The 26,714-nt window shown below is 44.9% G+C and overlaps 1 protein-coding gene across 2 annotated transcripts in view; it reads right to left on the reverse strand.

Moving 5' to 3' along the window:
- Positions 1–26,491, reverse strand: part of ankha (ANKH inorganic pyrophosphate transport regulator a) — a 50,254-nt gene extending 23,763 nt beyond the window's left edge. The window contains exons 1-3 of one of the 2 annotated variants that reach the window (XM_067435558.1): positions 25,704–26,491; positions 4,362–4,578; positions 4,039–4,157 (exon numbers count right to left, since the gene is read on the reverse strand). In XM_067435558.1, the coding sequence (XP_067291659.1) occupies positions 4,039–4,157; positions 4,362–4,533 (291 nt within the window). In that variant the 5' untranslated portion in view covers positions 4,534–4,578; positions 25,704–26,491. Of the gene's footprint in view, positions 1–4,038; positions 4,158–4,361; positions 4,579–24,489; positions 24,937–25,703 lie in introns of those variants that run through there. The other variant, XM_067435557.1, reaches the window with a different exon arrangement.
- Between the last annotated feature and the right edge of the window lie 223 nt (positions 26,492–26,714).

Consider the following 26,714-nt stretch of genomic DNA (forward strand, 5'->3'; position numbering starts at 1 on the left):
AGCGCGTTCTCCCCGCGAGCTCTGCTCAGCCTCAGACTTCTATAGTAACACAAGCATCTGTGTACATGAGATACTGTTTGGGCAGTCAGTGCCTGGGAGTGCTGGCTGTGTTCATTGAGAAATATCTCGACGCGTATAGAGAAAATGCGTACGTTTTTCGGGGATTTCATCCTCGCGTCTGTGGTCTTTCATCTCGAGGGATGAAAGCCAAATACGTTGTATTCGGATCGTATCTCGCGCTTGCTGAGGCAGCGCGTCGATGACGATTCCATATGTATAAATATATAAACAGCATCGTCTGGTGATTATTACTGATTTAATTCTGAGGAATTAAAATTAATATAATCTGACTTTGAGGAGTTAGCTATGTTCTTTCAGTCTATCATTCGGACCATGTCCATTGATGGGTGATTATGGCTTTAATTCTGAGGAATTAAAGGGTTTATCTGACTGAGAAGCTAGATATTATTAGCCTATCTTCCATAAAAATAAAAGGTAAAGATGGTCATTCAATGCCATGGTTTTTAAAAGAAAAGATAATTAAAACACTATGGCAAAAACCTGGTCATACAGAGAGGCATTTTCTTGTTTCAAGCTCCTCGCATGTGACGCAACAAAAACAGAGCATCGCCAGCCCGGGGGCTAATGGTCGGCGATCTCAGGCGCAGCCTTCTAAGAGTAAAACTGATCTGAGGACAGTTATTATTTCAAGGAAGGTTGTGTCGAAGAAGTCTGTACGCTACGGCGTTCAGGGCTGTGAGGGTCATCCCCTCCGGGGGCAGACGGTGTTTACCTCGGTACCCGTCTGTCCTCGGCACCCTCACAGGGTCAATCCACCAACCCCGCCCGAGCGCCGGGGCGTGGAGAGCCCTCGCGGGTCATCCGAGGATGGCCGCGCCCTCTGGGGAGGGAGGTGGCGCTGTCGAGTCAGTTGTTCCCTGCCGGTCAGCCGTTTCAGGGCGCTGCACTCGCGGTGCAGAGTACATCAGAGGCCAGCCTCGAGCGGCTGGTACCCTTAGTAGATATTCTGGCTAAATCTGCCATATATATCTCAGTGGGTCCTGCAGTTTTTAAGAAGGGTACGCCATTCAGTTTTGATGTTGTCCACCCAGTTTCTACGGGGTTCTGCCCACGGTGGTGGGCCCCGAGCAGGCTCTGGTTATGTCTCAAGAAGTACAGGCTCTGCTGCAGGGTTCCCCCGCCCGGCAGGGAGTCAGGTTTTACGGCCGGTACTTCATCGTGCCAAAGAAGGATGGAGGGTTGCGCCCATCTTAGATCTTTGCCTTCTGAACCGCTGTGTAGCAAGCTCAAGTTCAGGATGCTTTTACGCAAACAGATCGTGTTTCAGATCAGGTCCGAGGACTGGTTTGTCACGATAGATCACAAAAATACATTTTTCATATCTCCATCCTTCCACAGCACAGGAAATACCCGTGGTTCGCTTCAGGGGAGAAGCTTACCAATATCAGGTGCTTCCCTTTGGTCTAGCACTTCACCCGCACGTTCACCAGAGTGTGGACACGCATTAAATCGACGACTGGCTGATTCTGGCACAGTCAGCTCGTCTCGCGGTTCAAAATCGAGATGTTGTTCTCGCCCACACGAGGGAATTGGGTTGAGGCTCAACGCCAAGAAGAGCGTTCTTTCTCTAATGCAGTGAATAACGTATCTAGGTTGGTCTCTATGCAGGCCCGTCAGAGCTTCGCATAGGGTCGACCGGCTCTCCTCCGGGGGCAGATGGTGTTACCTCAGTACACGGTACCCGTCTGTCTTCGGCATCCTCACAGGGTCAATCCACCAACCCCGCCCGAGCGCCGGGGCGTGGAGAGCCCTCGGGGTTCATCCGAGGATGACTCGCGCCATCCGAGGAGGGAGGTGGCGCTGTCGAGTCAGTTGTTCCCTGCCGGTCAGCCGTTCAGGGCGCTGCACTCGCGGTGCAGAGTACATCAGAGGCCTCAAGAGGGGTGAAACTAGGCCAGTCGCTTACTGTGAAACAGTTTCAGAGGCTGTTGGGTCTCATGGCAGCAGCGTCCAATATCATTCCGTGCGGCCTGTTGTACATGAGACCGCTACAGTGGTGACTCAAAACCAAGGGCTTTCACCGAGGGGAAATCTTTTCCGTGTGATCAAGGTTATGCGGCGGTGTCTCCGTTCCTTGGTCATGCGGAGGGACCCTTGCTTTCTAGGCCAAGGCCTGTTACTGGGGGCAACATGCCAGCGGGTATCTCTGAGCATGGATGCCTCCCTTACGGGCTGGGAGGGGCGACCATGAGTGGTTGCTCGGTCCAGGGCCTATGGCAGGAACACCATCATTCGTGGCATAATTGTCTAGAATGCTGGCAGTATTTCAGGTGCTGAAACACTTCCTGCCATATCTTAGGGGCCATCATGTGCTCGTTCACACAGACAGTACATCGGTGGTCTCCTATATCAACTATCAGGAAGGTTCGAGGTCACGCCAGTTATACAAGCTGACGTGCCTTATTCCCCTCTGGTCCCAGTGGAACTACTCTCAGTGAGGGCTATATACATTCCTGGGCGGTTGAATGTGGAAGCAGACATCCTGTCTCGGCAGGGGCAGAGGCCCGGGGAGTGGAGACTCCACACCGAGGTGGTGGAGCTCCTTTGGGAGAGATTTGGCAGGGCTCAAGTGACCTGCTTGCCACTTACGAGAATATGCATTGTCGTCTGTGGTTCTCCCTAGTGTCTCCAGTTCCTCTCGGACTGGATGCTATGGTACAGGAGTGGCCGAGGCTGCCTCTGTACATCTTTCCCCTGATTGCTCTGCTTCCGGGAGTTCTAGAGAGAGTGCGTCGGGATGGGGCCCATCTTCTGTTAGTAGCCCCGTTCTGGCCAGGCCGAGTATGGTTCTCGGACCTTGTGTCTCTCCTCGATGGCTCTGCCCTGGAGATTCCGATCAGGAGGGACATTCTCTCTTGCCAGGAGTTGTGGAAACCATGGGCTTGGCCTCTGAGGGGGCCCAGCTCATAAATTCTGGTCTCTCAACCAATGTTGTTGTGACCATTCTACACTCTAGAGCTCCTTCCACGAGGAAACTGCACACACTGAAGTGGAGGCTCTTTGCCTTATGGTGCAGAGATCGCCTGTGGGATCCAGTTAGCTGCCCTGCGAGCGTGGTGCTGGAGTTCCTGCAGAGGAGATTCTCCGCTGGGCTAGCACCCTAACACCATTGAACGGAAACGTCCCGGTTACGTCTGTAACCTTAGTTCCCGGAATAGGAGCGAGACGCTGCGTCACCCGGCCATACTCCCCACATGCCCTCTAGCGGCTTGTTTCAGGCCTTCTCAGAAGCTGGGGGCGTGTGTTTGCCGGCAGGCTTTATAGTTTCCAGGTCGATGATATCACCCGCCTATGACGTTCCGTCTCTCCATTGGACTGATTACATACGTGCTTCACGACGCAATCACGCAGAGGCGTTCCCATAGCGGTGACACAGCATCTTGTTCCTATTCCGGGAACTAAGGTTACAGACGTAACCGGGACGTTTTTTTGGGTGTGTGTGAACTAACCCACAACTAAAGCTGCAGTAAGCAACTTATGAGAAGCACTGTTGATATGTTGATATCTGTAAAACATAGCAAAACCGATGCTACTCATGTATGCAGCAGAGACAATGCTACTTCTGCATCCTAAAGCGTCCTAAACTATTGCCTGTTCATAGCCCTTCTTTCCCCAATGATATTCATCTGACCTTTTCTCTTTTGTAATGTCTCTAAGGCATCTCTCTCTTTCTACAGTCTTTCTTCAAATCTTCCTCTTGCTCACTCTACTAACTCTTTCTCCTCTCTTATACGCCCCTTACTGCTGATTGGCTAGTGTGTTGTGGTGCTCGGTCAGATCTAATTTTAAAAGCGATTCTCAGAAATCACTTACCGGACCTATAAGGAAGAGGTAGAGCTATGTATCCCCAAAAAATGCATGATTTTGTTCTTTCTGTATTTCACAAGAAGTCGAAAATATGGATTTAGACTATGCTGTATCTGGAATTACTTATTATAATATAAGCCTCACACTTACCATTGCATCTAATATTGGAAATACTGAGAGGTACAGGAAGGCCTTTCTTGTCTTGCTTCCAACTGAATCATCCACATGGTGAAGCTTATTTATGATGTAGTAGCCCAGATCTGTGTAAGCTGGGAAAATATGTCCAAAAATACTTTATTTCCTTTGTTTACTTTATTTCCTCTTTGCAATGAGGAAATAAAGTAAACTATCCAACAGAATCTACATTTTATATCCCAAATTAGCAGCTGCTTTGTCAACAACATGAAACTTTATAGTTACAGTGGTTCCTTTGCTGAGATCTTTGAGAAATTCTATCCACAAAAGAGACGCACCTATGAGAATGTGGAGGATGATGGCGATGACCCCAGCCACAGCCATGCAGAGGACCGCCTTGGTTCTCTCCCTCTTACTGTTGATAAACACGAGCCCCACATTTTTGAAGTCACTCATTGGTCCAGTGAAGAATTTCATAAGCGAGTATGCCAGACCATAGCTGGCCAACATCTCAACCCTGTCCTCTTTTACAGAAGCGATGCCCCTGTTCAGAGCCTGAAGAAGACAAAGACAAAAAAAAGAAAGGTTTTTGAAAGAAGTCTCTTAGCTCACAAAATGCATTTATCATGCTTTTTTTTTTTTTTTTTTTATTCTGTGAAATATAATTACATTTTAAAATAGTGCTATTCTATTTTAATATATTTTATATTTTGTGATGGCACAGAGGAAGTTTCAGCATTAAATACTCCAGTCTTCAGTGTCACATGATCTTCCAGAAATCCTTCTCATATGCTGAATTGATGCTTAAGAAACATTTCTTATGGTTGAAAACAGCTATGCTGCTTCATATTTTTGTGTAAACCTTGATATTCATTTCTCTTGCTAATTTTTCTTCAGGATTCTTTGATTAACAGAAAGTTCAGCATTTATTTGAAATAGAAAACATTATACATCATACATATATAAAGGCATTATAAATGTGTCATTCTTAAGTGTGACATGATCCTTCATAAATCATTGTATATATGCTTAATACGTATTTTTGTGTTTTTTTTCAGGATTCTAAAAGTTAAAAATGAACACAATTTATTTGGAATAGAAATCATTGTAACATTGTCAAATTCTATTTATTTATTTTTATAAATTTAACTGAATTTTGTACTAATTAAATGCATCCTTACTGAATAAAAATATGAATTAAAAACATCACTGGGTTCATATCAGTCATGACAACTCTGACTAGTTTTAGCATGTTATTGATTTTGGATTTGGATTAATGTATTTGTCTTGATTCAAATATGAAATTACGAAATTTGCGACAGCCAAATGTAACATTTTTGACAAGCCAAAAAAAAAAACATGAAATAGAATTTATATTTATTCTGACTACTTGTTTTTTTTAGTAAACTTGACACTGAAAGTGTATTTGTTTTTTTACGCGTACGAGAGCATATGTGTTGAGCACAGTCCAAGGCACAGCCTTGTAAAGGCTCATCTGATAACGGAATTCATGTCACGCGCACTGAACGCTGACACTCGACTCGTGTAAAGCATAAAAGTTAAGTATACTTTGAATCGGAATGATCAAGCAACTGAGTGAAATACTGCCTGTTTGCTAAAGAGAATAAACACCAAATCTAGCCTTCCAATTTGACTCTCAAATGCTGATGTAATATATATATATATATAATATACTTCACTAAGTATTTTTTTTGTATAAAAAAGTATATTTTAAAATAAAAAGAAATGTCATGGTACTCATATGTAAAAATTGTATGCAGCAGTCTACAGAAGAGTTAAAACAAGATAGGCACAGAGGGACAATAAGAGTGCTGCTATAAATACACTCTCAATAGTTACATAAGACTAATCCTTACTCTGTCTGCTCCTCGCTCTAATGCACACACACATAATAAGACGGTCACAGTCCTAACACTAAAGGACAAAAACCTAGGCACATGTTGAACTTCAATGTGCAACTTACATTGCATCTGGAAAGTATTTCACTTTTTCCACATTTTGTTGTGTTGCAGCGTTATTCCAAATTTGATTAAATTCATTATTGTTTCCCCTCAATTCTAGAAACAATACCTTATAATGACAATGTGAAAGAAGTTTGTTTGAAATCTTTGCAAATTTATAAAAAAAATACAAAAAAAGTCCAAATGTAGAAAAGTACAGGTGCTGGTCATATAATTAGAATATCGTCAAAAAGTTGATTTATTTCCCTAATTCCATTCAAAAAGTGAAACTTGTATGTTATATTCATTCATTACACACAGACTGATATATTTCAAATGTTTATTTCTTTTCATTTTGATGATTATAACTGACATCTAAGGAAAATCCCAAATCCAGTATTTTAGAAAATTAGAATATTACTTAAAACCAATAGAAAGAAAGGATTTTTAAAAATCTTGGCCAACTGAAAAGTATGAACATAAAAAAGTATGAGTATGTACAACACTCAATACTTAGTTGGGGCTCCTTTTGCCTGAATTATTAGCAATGCGGTGTGGCATGGAGTCGATCAGTCTGTGGCACTGCTGAGGTGTTATGCGAGCCCAGGTTGGTCTGATAGTGGCCTTCATCTCTTCTGTATGTTTGAGTCTGGCATATTGCATCTTCCTCTTCACGATACCCCACAGATTTTCTATGGGGTTAAGGTCAGGCAAGTTTGCTGGCCAATTAAGAACAGGGATACCATGGTCCTTAAACAAGGCTGCTTTGGCACTATGTGCAGGTGCCAAGTCCTGTTGGAAAATGAAATCTGCATCTACATAAAGTTAGTCAGCAGCAGGAAGCATGAAGTGCTCTAAAACTTCCTGGTATATGGCTGTGTTGACCTTGGACCTCGGAAAACACAGTGGACCAACACCAGCAAATGACATGGCACCCCAAACCATCACGGACTGTGGAAACTTCCAAAGGAAATGCAAAATTTACTTTCATCAGAGAACATAGCTTTGGACCACTCAGCAGTCCTTTTTGTCTTTAGCCCAGGTGAGACACTTCTGACACTGTCTGTTGTTCAAGAGGGGCTTGACACAAGGAATGCAACAGCTGAAACCCATGTCTTGCATACGTTTGTGTGTAGTGGTTCTTGAAGCACTGACTCCAGCTGCAGTCTACTCTTTGTGAATCTCACCCACATTTTTTAATTGGTTTTGTTTCATAATCCTCTCCAGGGGTGCGGTTATCCCTATTGTTTGTACACTTTTTTCTACCACATCTTTTCCTTCCCTTTGCCTCTCTATTAATGTGCTTTGACACAGAGCTCTGTGAACACCCAACCTCTTTTGCAATGACCTTTGCCTTGCCCTCCTTGTGCAAGATGTCAATGGCCGTCTTTTGGACAACTGTTAAGTCATCAGTCTTCCTCATGATTGTGTAGCCTACAGAACTAGACTGAGAGACCATTTAAAGGTCTTTGCAGGTGTTTTGAGTTAATTAGCTGATTAAAGTGTGGCACCAGGTGTCTTAATTATTGAACGTTTTCACAATATTTTAATTTTCTGAGATACTGAATTTGGGATTTTCCTTAGTTGTCAATTATAAAATAAAAATAAAATAAACATTTAAAATATATCAGTATGTGTGTAATGAATTAATATAATATACAAGTTTCACTGTTTGAATGGAACTAGGGAAATACATTTTTGACGAAAAAACTTTTTGACAATGTTCTAATTATATGACCAGCACCTGTATTCACAGCCTTTGCCATGACACTCAAAATTGAGCACAGGTTCATCCTGTTTCCACTGATCATCCTTGAGATGTTTCTACAACTTTATTGGAGTCCACCTGTGGTAAATTCAGTTGATTGGACATGATTTGGAAAGGCACAAACCTTTCTTTATAAGGTCCAACAGTTAACATTGCATGTCAGAGCCTAGACCAAGCCAGGAAGTCCAAGGAATCGTCCATAGACCTACAGGACTCTATTGACAGGGTCCCTGCGGAGTCTTAAAAAGTCTTAAAAGTATTACATTTCAAAATCAAAATATAAGGCCTTAAAAAGTCTTAAATTCGCGGAAGCATTGCGTTCTAGGTCTTAAATAATGTTAAACAGGTCTTAATTTTCCTACGTCCATGTAACGCTACCTCATTGAAATGCTCTCGCCTCCCGCAGCATGCGCGCACGTGTGTGTTTGTTTTTTCCGTGGTGTTTGTAGTTCTTTCTTTCGCTAGACCAACTATTGTTCGCTCTATTACAACTACAAATCAGACAAGCATGCCACTTATATTGCAGCCAATCAGCTTTCGTGTTATTGGCACGAGCCTCTTTCTGATCGTACCCCACAGACGCATAAAACAGATTTTATTCTTCAGCTGAGTGACGGTTCTTGTAGTTCCGCGATCGTGAACGCGAAGGCAAATCTTTCTCACCATCTTGCTTAATGACCAAATAAAATTGCACTAAAATAGTTAATAACAGTGATGTGAACGGCGAACTCCGATGTCAGGCTGTGTGTGTTTGCTGCCTGTCAGCGCTCGCGCGAGTGTATTGAATGTGTTATTTCTAGGCTCATTAGCCTTACGTTAACGTACTCTTGAACGATCAAATATACAGATTATGCATATGTCTATATCCTGATTTGAGTTAAAAAGTTTGGGACGTGTCAGTAAGTACTTGATCTGGGCATTAGTAAGTTCTCAAAGTGAAAGCAAACGTCTCGGTTACGTATGTAACCCTCGTTCCCTGAGGAGGGAACGGAGACGTAACGTCAGTGACTGACGAATGGGGGTTTCGCTTAGAAGCCTGTCATCTCCGAGACTAGAAAGCGCCCAATGGCAGTGCCAATGCCATGGGCATGCGAGATTTGCATGCGTAACTCCGCCTACCCACATGGGTATATAAGGAAGTAGCTGGCATCATCGCATTATGTTTTACCTGCTGAGGAGCCAAGTTGAACTCCGTTCCAGCGGTACAGCGGATGTGGCAACGGGACGTTACGTCTCCGTTCCCTCCTCAGGGAACGAGGGTTACATACGTAACCGAGACGTTCCCTTTCGTTCAGTCACTCCGACGTAACGTCAGTGACTGACGAATGGGGGTCCCAATGCAATAACGCCACTCGGCTGTCTTCCAGTGCCCTGCGCAAGCGTGAGAACCCTGATGCAAGTTAGGACGGTCAAAGGCCTCTACTTAACGCAGGAATACCAAGGTACACTGGGAGGCATATTCCAGGAGGAGATATGCGCCAAGATGCCTACCCGTAGGGAGGACTTAGGGATACACGTATGACCCCGGGGGGCTGCATACGGAAGATCACTGGGGTACCAGCCGAAGGTGGATTTTTAACCCCAGGAGGTGGCAAGGTAGCCAAGGGAATACACCCGCTCAGGGAGGCTTACGGTGGAAATACACATGTGGGGGTCGCCGGAGGGGAACCATGCACATGGGGCACCTGGCCGGACACGAGTGTCTGGGTTAAGGGCAGACTTACTGGCGTCGGCGTCGTCAGTGCTGGAGGAGCTCAGGGCTCTCGGGGAACTCACCTGAGAAGAATATCGCACGTATCCAGTCCGTGGAGTGGAATGGCGAGCAAGCGAAGACACCTGAGCCAATCCGTTACCGGCCACTTGTAGAGGCGAGTACATAGTCGGACACAGGCTCCACTCGGAGGTTGTAAAACCTGGCGAATGTGTTTGGTGTCGCCCAGCCTGCAGCTCTGCAGATGTCTGTCAGCGGAGCGCCATGTGCTAAAGCCCAAGAGGAGGCCACACTCCGGGTGGAATGGGCCCTGACCCCAAGGGGACATGGGCGTCCCTGCTGCTGGTAAGCCAAAACAATGGTGTCCACTATCCAGTGAGACAGCCTTTGCTTTGAGAGAGCCTTCCCTTTCAGCTTCCCACCATAACAGACAAAGAGCTGGTCTGAGGTCCTGAAACACTGCGTCCTGTCTACGTAAGCGCGAAGGGCGCGTACTGGACAGAGCAGTGCCAAGGCTGGGTCTGCCTCCTCCAAAGGCAGCGCTTGCAGGTTCACCACCTGGTCTCTGAACGGAGTGGTGGGAACCTTGGGCACATATCCAGGCCGGGGTCTCAGGATCACGTGAGAGTCGGCCTGCCCGAATTCCAGGCACGCCTTGTCAACCGAAAATGCCTGCAGGTCCCCTACCCTCTTGATGGAGGCCAGTGCGGTCAGGAGCGCCGTCTTCATAGACAAGAACTTAACATCTACTGACCGCAAAGGCTCAAATGGGGCCCTCTGCAGAGCACTTAGAACTACTGAGAGGTCCCAAGAGGGTACGAGAGGAGCACGAGGAGGATGTAGTCTCCTCGCACCCCTCAGGAACCTGATGACCAGGTCGTGCTTACTTACCGTTTTCCCGTCCAGGAGGTCATGGTAGGCGGCGATAGCGGCCACATAAACCTTCAGGGTGGATGGAGACAGCCTTCGATCCAACCCTTCCTGGAGGAAAGAGAGCACAGACCCGATCGGGCATTTCCAGGGGTCTTCTTGGCGAGAAGAGCACCAATTGACGAAGAGGTTCCACTTCAACGCATAGGCCTGTCTCGTGGACTCGGCCCGAGCGGAAGTGATGGTAGCCACCACCGGAGGTGGTAGGGTACTCAAACCTGCCGCGTCCCGTCCAGGAGCCACACGTGGAGGTTCCAAAGATCGGGACGCGGGTGCCACAGGGTGCCCCGTCTCTGAGAGAGTAGGTCTTGTCTCAGAGGAATTGGCCAGGGAGGGGCTGTCGCAAGGAGCACTAGTTCTGGGAACCAGGTCCGGCCGTGCCAGTACGGGGCGACCAAAATGACCTGCTCCTTGTCCTCCCTGACCTTGCACAGCACACGTGCAAGAAGGCTCACTGGGGGAAACGCATACTTGCGTAGGCCCTGCGGCCAGCTGTGCGCCAGTGCATCCGTGCCGAGCGTGCCCTCGGTCAGGGAATAGTACAGGCTGCAGTGGGACGAGTCGTGGGAGGCAAACAGATCTACCTGTGCGTCCCCGAACTGATCCCAAATCAGCTGGACCGACTGGGGATGGAGTCTCCACTCCCCAGGGATTGGCTGAACCCGTGAGAGCTCGTCGGCTGCACGGTTCAGGATCCCCGGGATATGGACAGCACGAAGGGACCTCAGGCGCTTCTGACTCCATAAAACGAGATGGCGGGCGAGTTGAGACATGCGGCGGGAGCGTAGACCGCCCTGGTGGTTGATGTACGCTACTACGGCCGTGTTGTCCGATCTGACTAGTACGTGTTGACCTTTCAGCAACGCTCGGAAGCGGTGCAGGGCGAACCGTACTGCCAGCAACTCGAGGCAATTGATATGCAGGCGGCTCTGGCTCTCTGACCAAGAGCCGGCGGCTGCATGTCCATTGCACATGGCACCCCAACCCGTGGTGGACGCATCTGTTGACACAACAACATGCCGGGAAACTCGTTCTAAGGGCACTCCTGCCCGTAGAAAACTGAGGTTCGACCACTGGGTGAGTGTCTGTCTGCAGGCCTGAGTCACTGGGACCCGGAGCGTGCCAGACCGCCATGCCCATCTCGGGACTCGATCGCGAAGCCAGTGCTGAAGCGGTCTCATATGAAGCAATCCGAGCGGCGTTACCGCGGCTGCAGATGCCATATGCCCCAGGAGCCTCTGAAACAGTTTCAGTGGAACCGCACGCTTGCTCTCTATCTGCCTGAGGCAAGTCAGCAGCGACTGCGCGCGCAAGCCGGTAAGCTGCGCGCACATGGCGACCGAGTCGATCTCCATACCGAGAAAAGAGATCCTCTGCACGGGGCAGAGTTTGCTCTTCTCCCAGTTGACCCGAAGGCCCAAACGAGCTAAGTGGTGGAGAACCAGGTCTCTGTGTTCGCACACCCGGTCCCGAGAGTGGCCCAGTATGAGCCAGTCGTCGAGATAGTTCAGGATGCGAACCCCTTGTTGCCGGAGTGGCGCAAGGGCTGCCTCGACAATCTTCGTGAAGACGCGAGGGGACAGAGCTAGCCCGAATGGTAGTACAGCATACTGATATGCCCGCCCTTCGAACGCAAACCGTAGGAACGGTCTGTGTCGCGGAAGGATGGACACATGGAAGTACGCGTCCTTCAGGTCGATCGCTGCAAACCAATCGCATGGACGAACGCATTCGAAAAGGCGTTTCGCAGTCAACATCCTGAACGGAAGCCTGTAAAGGGATCGGTTCAGGACGCGAAGGTCCAGGATCGGTCGTAACCCACCGGATATCTTCGGTACAATGAAGTAAGGGCTGTAGAAGCCGGACTTCATCTCGGCTGGAGGGACGAGCTCGACCGCACCCTTCGCCAGTAGGGTTGCGATCTCCGCACGCATGACTGGGGCATTGGACCCCACCACGGTGTACCGGACACCCCGGAAGCGGGGAGGAGCTCGCGCGAACTGAATCGCGTAGCCGAGCCGGATGGTCCGTGCGACCCAGCGGGACAGTCCCGGCAGCTGTAGCCACGCTCCCAGGGAGTGTACCAACGGGGTCATGCGGAGCACCGGCGTACCCTCGGTGGGGCAGCGAGGCAGCGTTACCGGCCCGGACTCGGGTGGCGTAGCGGCCCGGTGTCGGGGCGGCGGTAACAGCTGCGCCCTGACAGAGGAGACCAGGGAAGGACTCGCGTTCCACTGGGGTCTGCTCTGAGAGGGGGCTGGCGACAGAGAGGGACGAGAGCGGCGTGGCCCGGGGGCGGCGCACACTGCCGTCACCGGTCTCTGTGTGCTCAGAGATGGGTATGTCAGTTCTTTCTTTAACCACATTAGGGTGCTGCCACCCCGGGGGGCGGCAGCGGAACGAAAGATTCTCCCCCGGCCCTCCACCGGGGGAAGGAGCGGCCCTGCTGCCGTCTCCTGGAAAGAACTGCCCATCTCTGAGCTGTCCGCGTCAGGAGCGCCGCTTGGCCTGGCGTTTAGCGGGCCGCGGGGCTGGCGCGGACTGGGGCGGCTTCTTGCGGCGCGCTCCGCGGCGCGGCCCGGGTGAAGGCTGCTGCTGTGGCCGCGCGGGAGCGGGGGGGACCGCAGGAGGCCGCCCTCGGCGGCGAGGCAGCTGAGGCGACTGTGCCGGCGGCGCTTGGGGTGCAGCAGCGGGCCGCCGGGGCAGTATATGCTTAATAGCCTCAGTCTGCTTCTGGGCGGCCGAGAACTGTTGGGCGAAGCTCTCGACCGCACCGCCGAATAGCCCAGCCTGGGATATGGGGGCGTCGAGGAAACGAGTCCGCTCGGCGTCCCGCATATCGGCCAGGTTGAGCCATAGATGTCTCTCCTGGACCACGCATGTGGACATCACCCGGCCCAGGGAGCGTGCGGTAACCTTCGTCGCCCGGAGAGCGAGGTCGGTCGCGGCACGCAGCTCATCTCTGAGCCCTGGGTCGGCTCCACCCTCGTGCATGTCGCACAGCAACTTGGCCTGGTAGGCCTGGAGGGTTGCCATGGCATGCAAAGAAGCGGCGGCCTGCCCCGCAGCTCTGTAGGTCTTCGACACCATTGAAGATGTGAATCTACAGGCCTTGGAGGGGTGCTTAGGGTCGCCACGCCAGGAGGAGGCGCTCTGGGGACACAGTTGCATCGCCACAGAACGCTCCACCGGGGGGACCCCAGTGTACCCTCTAGCCGCCGCCCCATCGAGGGCGGAGAAGGCGGAAGAGGTTGCCAAACGCTCGCGAGAAGACACGGGGGCCCTCCACGAGTGCGCAACCTCCTCATGCACCTCCGGGAAGAAAGGAATTGGGGGCACGGCAGGACGGCTGTCCTGTCGTGGCGCACCCAAAAACCAATCATCTAACCGCGAACGCTCCGGCCGGGGTGGAGGGTTCCACTCCAGACCGAGCGCCGCGGCAGCCCGGGCAAGCATGGCTGTCAACTCCGGGTCCGACTCGGACAATGCTGGCGCGCCCGGAGGCGGCAGCACAGCCGAATCCTCATCCTCGGAGGACTCTAGCCCACCTTGCGATGCGGTCACCGACATCTCATCCTCCTCTGGAGCGCCGAACGAAACCCGCGGACCGGCCGAGACCGAGGCCGCGGGCTCCATCACAACGCTCGCGGGTACCGGTGCAACAGAGGGGGGTGTGGGCCGAGGCGTGAGCGTCGGAGCTGTATTCCACACCATCACCCTCAGGTCACCCTGGCCACCAGCCGAAGAGACGCCCCACGGACCGGATGAGACCGAGGCCGCGGACACGTCAGATCGGGGGGTGACGGAGGGGACTCTCACTCCGGCGGCCGCACGGAGATCATTGAGTCTCGACCGCAACACGGAGATGGCCATGTTCCCGCAGTGAGAACATGACTCATCCACAAGCGCCGCCTGAGCATGCTGGAAGCCCAAGCATGCCAGACAGTGCGAGTGCCCATCAGAAGAGTGTAGAGACCGGCCACACCCAGAAGCACACGGGCGAGACATCCTGAAAAGGACGTGCCACGTGTGAGCTCTTTTGTGAGAGGATTAACCTCACAGTCGATGCCGAAGCGCCCAGGGGACCACACACCAACTGGAAACCAATCGTCTGACCAGCAGGCAGGAAGTATGTGACCGCTGGAACGCGCCGAACACCAACACCGACTGGAAGATCCTGATCGTCTCGAAGAACTGACTTAACTCAGAAGGCTTGTAGGAGTGAAAGGTATGTAACCCTTGGCTCCGAAGCATTAAAACATAATGCGATGATGCCAGCTACTTCCTTATATACCCACGTGGGTAGGCGGAGTTACGCATGCAAATCTCGCATGCCCATGGCATTGGCACTGCCATTGGGCGCTTTCTAGTCTCGGAGATGACAGGCTTCTAAGCGAAACCCCCATTCGTCAGTCACTGACGTTACGTCGGAGTGACTGAACGAAAGGGAACTAATATAGCCTAACAACAACACAAACGGGGAAAATGGCACTTACACTTAAAGGAACACTCCAACTTTTTTAGAAATAGGGCTTATTCTACTTTGCTACATTTAGATATGTGGGGAAATGCATTTTAAGCTAAGCTAGCGGCGACCCTGCCGAACTAAAACAATGCATGCGCTGAGACAAATGCATTTGCCCACATATCTAAATGTCTAAAGAAGTTGAATAAGTCCTATTTCTAAAAACGGGTGGGTGTTCCTCTTTGTAGATATGCATCTTTATGGTGTATTTATTTTTCCTATTGTCATTTGTTTATAAGTATATATTTTATTACTGACCGATTACTTGATAACGTAATTACTTGAAAACTTTTTACTTATATTAAGCAATGATTGCTGTGGTTTACTTTTAAGATGTTGGTCATATTTCCCACCCCAAGCGATCGTGTTATTAAAGACAGATAGCACACCTCTGGACCAGCCTTTTTGTTTTTGTAATAGGCCTACCAAACAAGATTCATGCATTTTGTCAGTTTTATTGCCATGTGTGACTATTGTGCATCTAACATAATAATATGGTTAATGTTGCATCCTAATTATAAAAATAAAATAAAAATGTTTGCAAATTTATGGAAGTGACCACCACAAAATAAACTAATTTTGGTCAAAAATTATATATATATATATATATATATATATATATATATATATATATATATATATATATATATATATATATATATATATATATATATATATATATATATATATATATATATATATATATATATATGCTTATCCTGGTGGGATTGAGCTATGAATAATAAGTTTACTAATACTTTGTTCAATTTAAATAAATTAAATAATATAAGTTTAAGTATTTGAGTGATTCTGCGTTTCCTATGCATGTTTTTTATTGCGTGATATAGGTCTTAAATTTTATTCATAATGGTCTTAAAAAGGTCTTAAAAAGTCTTAAATTTGACTTGGTGAAATCTGCAGATACCCTGTTATTGAGACACAGATCTGGGGAAGGGTACATTAACATTTCTGCAGCATTGAAGGGCCCAATGAGCACAGTCGCCTCCATCATCCGCAAATGGAAGAAGTTTGGAACAACCAAATTCTTCCTAGAGCTGGACGCCCCGGCAAAACTGAGTGATCGGGGAAGAAGGGTCTTAGTCAGGGAGGTAACCCAAAACCTGATGGTCATTCTGACCGAGCTCACTGCATTTCTCTGTGGAGAGAAGAAAACCTTCCAAAAGAACAAGCATCTCTGCAACACTCCACCAATCAGACCTGTATGGTAAAGTGGCTGGATGGAAGCCACTCCTCTGTGAAAGGCTGCCTGGAGTTTGCCAAAAGGCACCTGAAGGTCTCTCAAGACCATGAGAAATAAAATTCTCTGGTGTGATGAAACAAAGATCGAACTCTTTGGCCTGAATGGCAAGCATCATGTCTGGAGGAAACCAGCCACTGCTTATCACCTGGCCAATACCATCTCTACAGTTAAGCATGGCAGCATCATGCATTGGGGATGTTTTTGAGCAGCAGGAACTGGGAGACTAGTCAGCATTGAGGGAAGGATGAATGCAGTAATGTACAGAGACATCCTTGATTAAAATTTGCCCCAGAGCACTCTGGACCTCAGACTGGGGCAAAGTTTCATCTTCCAACAGGCTAAACTTAAGCACACAGCAAAGATAACAAAGGAGTGGCTATGGGACAACTCTGTGAATGTCCTTGAGTGCCCCAGCCAGAGCCAAGACTTGAACCTGATTGAAAATCAGAGATCTGAAAATGGCTGTGCACCGACATTCCCCATCCAACCTGATGGAGCATGAGAGGTCCTGCAAAGAAGAATGGGAGAAACTGCCCAAAAAAGGTGAGCCAAGCTTATCATATTGAAAAATACTCAAGGCTGTAATTGATGCCAAAGGCGCTTCAACAAAGAATTGAGCAAAAGCTGTGAATATGGTCGGTGTACCTCCAGATAATTAGTTTTTTCCCTTTTTGTCTTCTAAACGGAAAAACGAAGAAAGCATTAATTTATCACATATTCAACCATCCTTTTGAGAATAAATAAACAAATCTCGAATCGTTTTTACATATTTTTATTTTTGTTTTAATCACACTTTGTTCTAATCAACCAAATGGAAAAAACAATAAAACCAAGATGGATAAACAGCTTCAATCTTCAATCTCTACATGGGCGGGAACAAAACGCCCCTTTCCGCTGATTGGTCAACAAAAGATCAGTTCTTAGCTCTGCGCATTGCACAACAGAATAGTTGCTATCTATCCTATACATTTGTACAGATTATTACAGAGTTTATTGCAACTTCATTTAATCTCGTTCTCATTAAACAGCCAGACTAATAAATGGTTCGACACAACATGTACTAGGGCAGAGACTAGACAGAGCTTTCACATTTGCATGAGATACTAATTTATCATAATAAATATTAATTTACGTGGCATCTGCTCTCACCACTACTCCTAGCTATGTATTTGGCGCACAGCTGTTTTATTTAGCTGACCAACTCTAAAAATCTCTGCTGGAGTGACACACTGGACAGCACAAAGAGAATGTATCGGACATTTCATCTGGGTCTAACTCATCAAAGAACCAGATTAATAAATGGCACGACACAAACCCTACAGGCCATAGCTTTCTTCTGCCTAAGCATTTGTGTGCGGTAGAATTTGTTTATCATATTAAATATTAATTCATTTACATTGCATCTGCTGTCACATTTTGCACATCACCTGTTTTATTTAGCTGATCAACTTTTGAAATCTGTGTGCCAAAAATGCGGAGCATTGCAGAGCAGAGAGAATGTTGTAGTGAAGTGATCAGCAGTCCTGACTTTTGTTTTAAAGGTGCACTATGCAAATTTTCGTCCACTGGAGGGGGTTTATTTTAAATGGCTCGCGAGTACCGGGACTTTTATTATGACGGGACGGGACACAGTGGCCGGGCGCCCGCACTTACTCTTTTTTCCGGTCAGGTAAAAAAAGCTTTTTTTATCATATCAGATACATTTAAGGGACCAAGGGCTTCGGCCATCTGTCCACTCTCTTCCCTGAACTGAAATGAAGTAGTGGGCTGTACTTTCCACACGATTGACATCAGGTTCAAGTACGCCAGGTTGGCTGGTTATGTTGCCCGCATACCGCCTCCCATGGCCGATACCTGACGGGCCGGAGCTAGTAATGCTACTGCTAATTAAGGTTGATATCTCTGCAGCACTATAACTTGACATTTTTTTAATGACATCATCGCCCTTATTTCTTCTCATTCTTTTGATGCGTGTAGGTCCTTTTTTGGATATTTTTACCTCAATTTGTACACATGGCACCTTTAAGCAATACACCGTTTTTTTCATTAACACTGAGTAGGCTAGCCTATGTCCCTCAAAACAATGTTTTATTTTTTTCTGCCAGCTAAATTTCTAAAGCAAAGCCACAGATCATTGTGCGACTCGCAATTTAAGGCACACAGATTAGCGTAGTTAATTTGTGAATAAATCTGAGTTTTTTAACAGATTGGTTGAGTTATTCACCAGCTATACAGCCTGGCTGCGTCCGAAACCTGGAAAATGCTGCCTTTGTATTCAAAGCATTTTTTATAAAACATAAAATGAATGTCATTGTAGCTGTCCTATGTGAATGTAGGGTATTTACGGACCTCTCTCAGCATTAACTTGTGTAAATACATTTAAAAGCAACTTAAAAATGTGTCATTTGAATTGAGGTAAAGCCAAAACAAACTCTGCCTTTTACTTTTCATATTATCACTGTAAAGCTGCTTTGAAACAATCTGTATTGTAAGAAGCGCAAGGCCTATATAACTGAAGATGACTAGACCCTTGAATCATTTCTGCTCTGCGCTTATATCAGTCTCTCTGCGCTGTCGAGGGGTGTGTTTCCCAAAATTATAGTTGCAAACTTGTTAGCAACTTAGCTGGTTACTAATGGGAAATTGCATTGCAACCAACAAAGTTGCTAACTTAGTAGCTATCTTAGTTAGCAACTATGGTTTTAGGAAACGCACCCCAGTGCGGTGCGCAGCCTCCGGCAGACAGATTGAGAGTTGGTCAGCAGAATAAGAAGGCTAATAACTGTGCCAAATAATTTAGCTAGTTGTGAGAGCAGATGTCACGTTAATTATTATTTAATACGATAAATTAGTATTTCACTGCACGCAAATGTCTAAAAAAAGCTCTGTCTAGGCTCTGCCCAGGTACTACGTGTTGTGTCGAGCTATTTATTAGTCTGGCTGTTTGATTAAAACGAGATTAAATGTAGTTGCAATAAACTCTGTGATAATCGGTGTATCGGATAGATATATTCAGAGATTGAATATTGAAGCTGTTTATCCATTTTGGTTTTATTGTTTTTCCCTTTGGCGGATTAGAACAAAGTGTGATTAAAACAAAAATAAAAATATGCAAAAAAAATTACTCGAGATTTGTTTATGCTCATGGGGAGGGTTGAATATGTGATAAATGAATGCTTTCTTCGTTTTTACATTTAGAAGACAAAAAAGGAAGAATTTTTTTTTTCAAAGGTACAACAACCGAATATATATGTACATGTGATTTTTTTTTGCGTTATTTATTTTTAATAAATGTGCAAGGCTTTCAAACAAACTTCCTTCACATTGTCATTATGGGATATTGTTTCTCTGAACTGAGAAAAAAAATGACTTTAATCCATTTTGGAATAAGGCTGTAAAATAAACAAAATGTGGAAAAAGTGAAGCGCTCTTAATACTTTCTGGATGCAGTGTATGCATGTACACTGTTACCAGATCAGTTTGCATGGGCACGGGAATGGGCAGAAACTACTTATCAAACCCAGCCTGGTTTGAGCTTTGCACCTAGATGAACTTGATGAACCTGATTAACCATCCTTTGATTACCAACCATTCAGTGCAAGTCTGACAGCTTAAAACATCACTAATACTGAATGCCCTAACCATCTTAACACATTTCAAACATTTCCTTAACAGTCAATCTTTCAGTTAAATATGGCCCATTTTGAGTTATTAATGTATGACAAATGTAAAGGCATCAAGCAGTGGCATACATATTTCAACTAAGACATAACTAGAGTTTCTAACATACCCAACCACATATTTCTGAAGTTTAACAGTAATGACACTGGACAAGGACAAGCTAAGCAATTTATGGACCTGACAGCAGGTTCAAAGGAGGTTATCAGAGGTAGTATGTAGTATGAAAAGGGTAACAGTTTTTTTGTTCATGGTTTTTGTTGCTATCTGATTTTCCTCTCTGGATTCAATACACCTGATAGACACTAATCTTTAAAAAAAAATAGGTCTTGACCCCATATTGCACTGAGGGGATCAGGTTTTTTCTTCTTCTTTTTCTTCAGGCAGACCAAATCGTAAAAACTTTGAGGAGTGGTAGCATCCCGCCTGATGGTGGCACTACAGCAATTAAAAGTACGAAATAGCATTACTCCTAAACTGTTCTTCACAGGCTCAAGTGTCTTAAATCGTTGGGATCATTGGCTCAATCCGAAAATACATTTTGGGGACATTTTGGATTTGAAGTGCAGACAGATTCTCTTAAGTATGATTGTTAATAACTGACAAAAAAGTACAAATTTCGATGTACATTCATGATGGGACACCAAAAAGTGGGCGTGGCTTCTTTTACTAAAATGGCAGTCCCTCTTGAACAGAATTATATAATTTTACCAAACTCGGTAGACCTATGGGCTCAGTCTGTGGTCGTGTGAAAGGGATGTGGCGACTGGCCACTTGGTGGTGATATAAAATATAAAAACAAAACAAAACAGGACAACAACTGTACGCAACAGTCAGTCTGATTGATTTAAAAACTGGCATGCAGTGTTTTCGTCCAAGGTGCCGCAACGAAGACATTTGCATATTGTCTACGAAGACATTTGCCTATTTCGAAAAACACGGCCACCGTTGGCCAATGAAGTTCAAGCAGCTGTCAGACAAGGTTAATGGAAACCAATCGGAACAAAACTCGCTGGGGCTGTTTGACTCATAGCCTTAGAGGCCTGTGAGAAATTCTAAAGAAATGTCACGCAATTTCTTTTACACATGCCTGTCTTGTCTTGTGTGCACTTGTGGGGTTTGTTAGTGTGCAGATGTGCTTCTGTCTTTGTTTGATCCCTCGCCCCTTGTTATCTCATTATTGGTTTAATTTGCCCCACCTGTGTTCCCTGCCTCATTTGTTTCCTTTTATAAGCGCCTTGTCTTTGTCGGATCGTATTGTTGTATTGTCTACGTTTCCTGGTTCCATGTTATCTCTGTTGGTTTGTTTATGTGTGTATTTTATTATTCTGATTTTGTGTTTTTCCCCCCTCGTGGGTTGTTGTTTTTATTTTGTAAATAAATCTTCATTTATCTGCACTTGAGTCCTCGTACCATTTTCCCTTGTGTTTGACATGACAATTACATTCATTTCATATGGTAGAACTCGTCATGCCACACCACTGGCAATCAAATTGTTAGTTAAATATTGGAGATTATTTTAAAAACCCACTTTCACCGAACTAGTCGTAGGTTTTTGGCTCAACCTCGACAACAGTTAAAAAGCTTATTACTTTAGTAATTGCCTGTTAATACTGTATTTTCCATGTATGATCTAGGTGGTTACAGACTTGCTAAATAAAACCTTTTAATGAATATTCGTTAAGGCCTTAAAGCTCTTGTTTTATATATTTTATAATATACATATAATATATACAGAAACAGTATATATGTATATTTTTAAGAAAAACATTTTATATTTATATTAATATTTATATATAAGATAAATTATATACGTATCTATGCTTATATATATATATATATATAGGGCTTGACATTAACACCCGCCAACCCACCAAATGCGGGTAGATTTCAGCTGTGGCGGGTACAGCACCCACTCCCACTAGCCACTTTGGGGGGTTGAATATAATTTACAGCTAAATTAAATGCCAAGACCGTCGTATCACAAAATTGGCTACAATTCAACTACAATTCTTTATACTTAGTGAAGGCGAGATAGGCGGAATCGTGCTGAATGACACCACAACAAAAGCGCTCTCTCGCTCTCAGTTCTCCTTGCTCCTGAATAGTCGAATAAACGCGCACACTGATGTCAAAATGTCCATGGCATGAACACAGTTGGTTATGGCTTAAGTGTACGTAAACAGGTTGGTAATAACTGGATATATGTCACAAATATTACATCCATGCATTCAGCAGCCCAATTAAATACTTGTCTGTTATTAATGTTAATCAAACAACTACAGATATAAATAAATATAAATATAAAATAAATGTACAGGTCCTTCTCAAAAAATTAGCATATTGTGATAAAGTTCATTATTTTCCATAATGTAATGATACAAATTAAACTTTCATATATTTTAGATTCATTGCACACCAACTGAAATATTTCAGGTCTTTTATTGTTTTAATACTGATGATTTTAGCATACAGCTCATGAAACCTAAAATTCCTATCTCAAACAATTAGCATATCATGAAAAGGTTCTCTAAACGAGCTATTAACCTAATCATCTGAATCAACTTATTAACTCTAAACACCTGCAAAAGATTCCTGAGGCTTTTAAAAACTCCCAGCCTGGTTCATTACTCAAAACCGCAATCATGGGTAAGACTGCCACCCTGACTGCTGTCCAGAAGGCCATCATTGAGAGAGGGTAAGACACAGAAAGAAATTTCTGAATGAATAGGCTGTTCCCAGAGTGCTGTATTAAGACAACTCAGTGGGAAGTCTGTGGGAAGGAAAAAGTGTGGCAAAAAACGCTGCACAACAAGAAGAGGTGACCGGACCCTGAGGAAGATTGTGGAGAAGGACCGATTCCAGACCTTGGGGGACCTGCGGAAGCAGTGGACTGAGTCTGGAGTAGAAACATCCAGAGCCACCGTGCACAGGCGTGTGCAGGAAATGGGCTACAGGTGCCGCATTCCCCAGGTCAAGCCACTTTAGGGCTACAGAGAAGCAGCACTGGACTGTTGCTCAGTGGTCCAAAGTACTTTTTTCGGATGAAAGCTAATTTTGCATGTCATTCGGAAATCAAGGTGCCAGAGTCTGGAGGAAGACTGGGGAGAAGGAAATAACAAAATGCCTGAAGTCCAGTTTATGGAGATGAAGATTTGGTTTTTCAGCACGACCTGGCACCTGCTCACAGTGCCAAAACCACTGCTAAATGGTTTACTGACCATGGTATTACTGCGCTCAATTGGCCTGCCAACTCTCCTGACCTGAACCCCATAGAGAATCTGTGGGATATTGTGAAGAGAAAGTTGAGAGACGCAAGTCCCAACACTCTGGATGAGCTTAAGGCCGCTATCGAAGCATCCTGGGCCTCCATAACACCTCAGCAGTGCCACAGGCTGATCGCCTCCATGCCACGCCGCATTGAAGCAGTCATTTCTGCAAAAGGATTCCTGACCAAGTACTGAGAGCATAACTGAACATAATTATTTGAAGGTTGACTTTTTTGTATTAAAAACACTTTTCTTTTATTGGTCGGATGAAATATGCTCATTTTTTTAGATAGGAATTTGGGGTTTTCATGAGCTGTATGCCAAAATCATCAGTATTAAAACAATAAAAGAACTGAAATATTTCAGTTGGTGTGCTATTTTTTTTTTTTAGAAGGACCTGTATATATATATATATATATATATATATATATATATATATATATATATTGCCTAACTAAAATAACTCATAGCCTATCATATTACATTTCTTATATTAGCCTATTATATTGCCTACCCCTTGCCCACCTGCACATCCCAGCTGATATAAAACGTAGTCTTGATTGGGGGGGGTGTCACTCTGCATTTTAAAGTTTGAAAGGGTTTTAAATATTCTATATCAAGAAAAATTACTCAAAATCAAGTAATTTACGCATGTCAAAGTCAACTTTAAACATATACAATGTAATTTGCAAGCAGCAAAATTGTGGCCAGTGAAAATGCTGAGTGGCTAGTATAACTTTGGAAAACCACTAGCCACAGTGGCTGGTGAGCAAAAAAGTTAATGTCAAGCTCTGTATGGGGTTTTCTTGTTTCTTTTTTTTTTCTTTAACTTTTTTGTAGTGATGCCTGACAAAAGGCATCTGGACAAAAGGGATGAAAAATGACAACAAATATAAAACTTTTACACACAAAAACACCAAACCATTGTTTTGGTTGTGATTATAAAAACAACTTACAGTTGAACTTCAAATATCTACCCTCATATTTTGTTTGTGCCGTGTGCCCTTGAGCACTACGGATCCATCAACTCCTGACAGTATCAACCTTTAGATTACGAGCTCAGGTCTTTGACCACTACGCCACACAACAAGATGAAATATAGCCTACTGACCAATTATTACTGGACCAAAACTGACCTTCATTCACCCTTACATTACCATTCACTCTAACATTACCCTAAGTGCAATATTTCTTTATTCTTTAATAATTTCAAACAGTGCTTACTGCGAGCGGCGCAATACACACAGTCAGGACGCGACGCGTTATTTAAAGGGAGACACACGTCAATAAGTAACAAACGCATACAGTCAAATGTAAAAATAGCAGATTGTACAAGTTCAAAGCTAATGTAATAATATCTCACCTGTTCTCCGAAGTCTATGGCAATATTAGTAATGGCTAGTGGCAGCAGAAAGCGAATAAGAGGCCAATACGCAGTGCGTGTTAGAAAGTCCATTATGATGAATGATGATAAAAATATTTAAGCATCCGTCCGTGTCAGGCTGCATTGAAGAGTTGCTTATGGTTTGAGGCTTCCAGCTGCCTGAAGTCAAACTGGAAAAACTGGAGACACATTCCCCAGCGCTTCCGATGAGAAGGTCATCCAAACATTGCGCATTATATCATCATGCCATTCAGCCGCGAATTAAATGACTTATGTAGGAGACCGATGGAATTCAGCATTTTGGTGTCTGACAGGCTGAAGGAAAGGAATGTCTGCTGTGCGCGCTCACGCGTGTTATTTATTTTCGTGCAAAATACACGTGGGGCGCGTCACAAAACCAAGCCCTTCTCCAGCTGTTCGCGTCAGTCTTCGGGTCGGGGGTTTTACCAGGAGTGGTGAATATTGATTCATTATTATTTATTTATTTATTCATTTATTCATTTTTTCTTTGTTAATAGAACAATGTAATTAAAAATCAAATGTCAATGGAAATAGTTTAATAAGGTACAATGGAAAGTTACGTTTATATTTATTTAATCTCTGCTGCCCTCTGCTGGATGTTATTTGGATAACATTTTGACTTCCCCTCCCTCGTTAAAAGTGCTACTGATTGCCTAATCATAATCCTAACTTCACCCCAATCACACAATTCATTTTTTACACTGAGAAAGATTAGATCATAATAGTAAAGGAATACAGTGTCCTGTTGCTTATCGTTAAAGTCAATTGTAACACTTGGTAGTAGGCACATTTTCCCCAAATAAGAGCATGCCTTTAAGCCTGCCTCATTCTATATACAGTACCGGTCAAAAGTTTTGAAACAAGTCTCTTAAACTCAACCAGGCTGTGTTTATTTGATCAAAAATACAGTAAAAAAAAGTAAAATTGTGAAATATTATTACACTTTAATAGCTGTTTTGTGTTTTAATATAATTTAAAATGTAATTTATTTCTTTGATATATATATATATATATATATATATATATATATATATATATATATATGTGTGTGTGTGTGTGTGTGTGTGTGTGTGTGTGTGTGTGTGTGTGTGTGTGTGTGTGTGTGTGTGTGTGTGTGTGTGTGTGTGTGTGTGTGTGTGTGTGTGTGTGTGTGCGCGTGTATATATACTCACCTAAAGGATTGGATTGGTGATTTAAGCAATTTTGAGCGTGGCATGGTTGTTGGTGACAGACTGGCTGGTCTGAGTATTTCACAATCTGCTCAGTTACTGGGATTTTCACGCACAACCATTTCTAGGGTTTACAAAGAATGTTGTGAAACGGGAAAAATATCCAGTATGCGACAGTCCTGTGGGTGAAAATGCCTTGTTGATGCTAGAGGTCAGAGGAAGATGGGCCGACTGATTCAAGCTGATAGAAGAGCAAATTTGACAGAAATAACCACTCGATACAACCTAGGTATGCAGCAAAGCATTTGTGAAGCCACAAGACGCACAACCTTGAGGCGGATGGGCTAATAGCAGAAGACTCCACCGGGTACCACTCATCTCCACTACAAATAGGAAAAAGAGGCTACAATTTGCACAAGCTCACCAAAATTGGACAGTTGAAGACTGGAAAAATGTTGCCTGGTCTGATGAGTCTCGAATTCTGTTGAGACATTCAGATTGTAGAGTCAGAATTTGGCGTAAACAGAATGAGAACATGGATCCATCATGCCTTGTTACCACTGTGCAGGCTGGTGGTGGTGGTGTAATGGTAATGTTTTCTTGGCACACTTTAGGGCCCTTAGTGCCAAATGGGAATCGTTTAAATGCCACGGCCTACCTGAGCATTGTTTCTGACCATGTCCATCCCTTCCAGCAGAATAATGCACCTCACAAAGCTTAATCATTTCAAATTGGTTCCTTGAACATGACAATGAGTTCACTGTACTAAAATGGCCCCCACAGTCACCAGATCTCAACCCAATGGAGCATCTTTTATTATATTTATAAAAGAAATATAGGCTGTACCGAGTCTTTCCGAAAAAAACTGAGCGGCTGGAGGCGTATCGTGTGGGCGGAGCTAAATAATGACGAGCGCACACAAAGAGGTGACGTCCTCAAGCGTGGAGAAGAAAACGCTACCCAGATTCAACTAATACACATATGATCCAGAATCAGATCCGGAGGCTGAAATAA

The sequence above is a fragment of the Pseudorasbora parva genome, chromosome 24 (assembly GCF_024679245.1).
Source record: "Pseudorasbora parva isolate DD20220531a chromosome 24, ASM2467924v1, whole genome shotgun sequence".
Lineage (NCBI taxonomy): Eukaryota > Metazoa > Chordata > Actinopteri > Cypriniformes > Gobionidae > Pseudorasbora > Pseudorasbora parva.